The sequence below is a fragment of the Apaloderma vittatum genome, unplaced genomic scaffold (assembly GCF_000703405.1).
Source record: "Apaloderma vittatum isolate BGI_N311 unplaced genomic scaffold, ASM70340v1 scaffold9979, whole genome shotgun sequence".
Classification (NCBI taxonomy): Eukaryota; Metazoa; Chordata; class Aves; order Trogoniformes; family Trogonidae; genus Apaloderma; species Apaloderma vittatum.
Window position 1 is genome coordinate 27041 of NW_009733576.1, and position 3492 is coordinate 30532.

At 38.8% G+C, this 3492-nt stretch overlaps 1 protein-coding gene across 1 annotated transcript; it reads left to right on the plus strand.

Annotated features, from left to right (window-relative positions):
• The first annotated feature begins 1036 nt into the window (after positions 1 to 1036).
• Positions 1037 to 2546, plus strand: LOC104278853. Its single transcript, XM_009875954.1, has 2 exons — positions 1037 to 1176; positions 2468 to 2546. Exons 1-2 carry the CDS (start codon positions 1037 to 1039, stop codon positions 2544 to 2546), a joined length of 219 nt encoding a protein of 72 aa, XP_009874256.1.
• Positions 2547 to 3492: the final 946 nt, after the last annotated feature.

A 3492-nucleotide genomic window follows, 5' to 3' on the forward strand; every position in this document is an offset into this window, starting at 1 on the left:
TCTGTTCTGTAAAATGTAGAAGAGGGAGGAATTTAATAAGCAAGGTCACTTTTGCAAGTCATCATCTTACAAATCTATGTACATACTTTTATACATATAAATTTTCTCCATTTCCAAATAAAGCTAAAGTTAATGATAACATTAAATCACTAGAGCTCTTTTTCTTCACTGTTTTAATGTACAGTGGTCACTTTATCATTTTATAGGCATGCAAACAGTGAGGAAAAATCCCACTCCGTCTGAAAATTTTTGTGCTTTCCTTCTATTTATGAGTGCAGTAAAAGGTATCTTAATCATTAAACTAGAGAATACAACAGAACTCTCCTTTGCTGTGACATTAAAGGTCACAGGCAGACGGAGGTAAGAGGTATTTGGGGTGAACATTCAAATCACTGAAGACAGAGTGTCCTCAAGTGTCAGAGCTAGAAATAAAAAGCTTAAATAGTGTGTCATGCCCACTGTTATCCTGTGCCAAAAAAAAAAAAAGACGGTGTGACCCTAACGTGAAAATCCAAACCAGCAACAGTGTGCTTTAGCCATGAATCATAGAATCAATCATAGAATCATAGAATCATAGAATCATAGAATGGTCTAGGCTGGAAGGGACCTTAGAGATCACCTAGTCCAACCTCCCTGTCATGGGCAGGGACGCCTCTCAACTAGATCAGGCTACTCAAGGCTTCATCCAACTTGGCCTTGAACACCTCCAGGGAGGGGGCAGCCACAATGTCTCTGGGCAATTTATTCCAAACTCTTGCCGCCCTCGTACTGAAGAATTTCTTCCTAAGATCCAATCTAAATCTGTTTTCATTTTAACTTAAACCCATTTCCCCTTGTCCTATTAGTGGACACTCTTGTAAAAAGTCCCTCCACAGCCTCCCTGTAGGTTCCCTTCAGGTATTGGAAGGCAGCTGTTAGGTCCCCCTAAAGTCTTCTCTTTTCAAGACGGAACAATCCCAGCTCCCGCAGCCTGTCTTCATAGCAGAGGAACTAATAACTTGTCATATTGTTGTTTTGAATTTCTCCTGTAGAGAAAATGAATAGCCAATACATACGTCATGAAGTCCGTGGATGCGAAACTAGTGACCTGAGAAACTTCTGGGAAAAGACTATTGCACAACAAACTCAATATCTGCAAATTGAAAAAGAACGTCAGCGAAGAAGTGCTCTGAAAAAGTAGGTAGTCTGCAGAAAGACTTCTTGAGTTTACCTTGTAATTACTTTTAAAAGACAAGTGATACCTATATTTGTCATTCAATGAAAGCTGAAAGTAATTTTCTGAGATTTTTAGAAGGTAATAAAGCTTCCCAAACTGGATGTTAATATTAACTTGTATAAGCTATGTCTTCACAGGTTAAAAGAATAATTCAGTCTTGTTCCATTAAAGGGTCCAAAGTGTGGAACTTTCTGAAGTTATTAAGACAGCATTTAGCAATGCAGGCTTATCTTGAACGTGAAGGCTTAGGTTCACAGCAGAGCTGCAACACATGTGTACCAGGCACATCTTCTTTCTCTGTGACCTTGTTTTCCCAAGAATATAGTTTGAATTAATTAGGATGGCCTAATTTGCAGAAAGTATATTCCTAATAAAGCAGACGGTCCAAGTGTATTAGCTGACCAAGGCAGCCATTCTCCATAGCCATATTTACACCAATCAGTCATATTTACTCTAATTGTCCACAATGAGAAAGACCATTCTGTGTCAATTATCAGTACAGTTCTACTTCACATGATATCTCCATAAGTTGAAGGCACATGCAAGGATGTCTATTTTGGATTGACATCATTCAGTGAGAAAGATTTTTTTTTAAATTTCCTTCATACCTCTCATTGGATTGCTGCTTGAAAAAACTAGAGCCTTACATCAGTGAAGAAACACTGGAATTAGACTCTAGAATGTTTCATCCATTTGTAAATAACCTAGTTTAAACATCTCAACTTTGCAATTGTGAAATTCCTGTCTTTTCTCTCTGAGGCAGTCTTTCTGTGGTGCCTAGGTAGAACCCAAAAGAGGAAGAAGTGCCACCTATCACCTAAAGCTATGTGCTCTGGGTCCGTTCAGAAGTTTTAACACGTGCAGTGTTTTCAAGCCAAACAGTGCTTTAGGCAGTACTTTTTTTAATGCATTTCTGAGGAAGAGAGGGGCTGGGAAAATGCCTGGTGAGGCTACCCAGCAGGTGGCAGCAGGCCATCTGCCTTGGAGATGAGAAGTCACTCTGGCACGCAGAGGCACTTGAGAGAGGGCATGCTGGAGATGGATGTGGTTCAACCAAAAAGCCCAGGTGAGCCCTCATCGGGTTTTAAGAGCAGGCCCTGAACTGCCATCCAGCAAAGCACTCTAAAGGGGCAGAACAGTTTGCATGACAACTGGGAAAAAGCACCAGTACAGTAAGCAAAGGATAGCACTGGTATAAATCTGTTCATTGTAAAAATATGGGGACAAGCTGAACCATGTTTCTGTCCTTAGGCTCAGAAATGAATGGATGGAGAGGCTGGAAAAACGGATAAAGATGTTAAGGACCCAACCTGAAGACCCATCTAGCTGAAGATCCCACATCCATTACATGTTTGGGGGAAAAAGAAAATTGTTTTGTAGGAAAGCATGATGGTGTGATACAAAAGCTTAAGTCAATTTTATTTTGTGACTTAAATGAGCTCTAATTAAATAGCTGTCATTGTTAGAAGTTTCATATGTGAAATGTCTATTGCTGCTTTTAAGAATATGTATCCATCTCTTCATTTGATAAATTGAGATTGAAGTACACTGAATTCTTCAAGACTAATAAATCATGGTTCACTGAGCTGTAGATGCCTGGAAAAATAGTTCAGTTACACAGTGCTCAGCAAAAACATCTCCTCAACATTTTAGGTTTTCGTATGGACTGATTGTAACCTAATGAAGTTATTTTCTTTCATCATGATTTAATAAATAGTTGAGATCTTAATTTTTTTTAATACAGCAGAGCCCACAGCAGACTATGGAAGAGAGAAAATAGAGGTAATAGGAGTCGGCATATTTTAAAAATTAAAGAGGCACCCCTGGAATAAGCTTTTCTTTGCATCTCACATAGTTGAGATCCTTCTTTTTCTCATAATGTAAGTCAGAATGAGGAAGATCCATGGATTTTCCATGGAAATCCAGGTAAAGACATGCCAGGAAGTGACTTTCATCTGAGTCTCTCATTGCACTTCTTGTATGGGTATGTCATTTAAGAATGCTATCGAAAAGGTCCCTATCAAGCTAAGAAATCCCAAAATCATATCTTTAAAAATATAAAAAGGAAGATAATTTTTACAGACTGCATCTATTCCAGCCCAAGGCCAAGAGGAATTCTGAAAACGTGTTTCCAGTATTAAGCCACTTCTCTTCTGAGCTTTACAACTTCATCTTTAGTGTCTAGATGAATTATTTCAGGCTCAGGCTCCACAGCATTAGATTCAGGACTTTGGGCCATGTAATCTTTACTTATCTAAGTGCTAGCAACATGTTTT

What these genes read in the sequence shown, in the direction of transcription:
- LOC104278853 (XM_009875954.1), top strand. Translation starts at nt 1,037, where the DNA reads ATGAATAGCCAATACATACGTCATGAAGTCCGTGGATGCGAAACTAGT. An exon ending in CGAAGAAGTGCTCTGAAAAA is followed by an intron (nt 1,177 to 2,467) that starts GTAGGTAGTCTG and finishes TTCTGTCCTTAG; the next exon opens with GCTCAGAAATGAATGGATGG.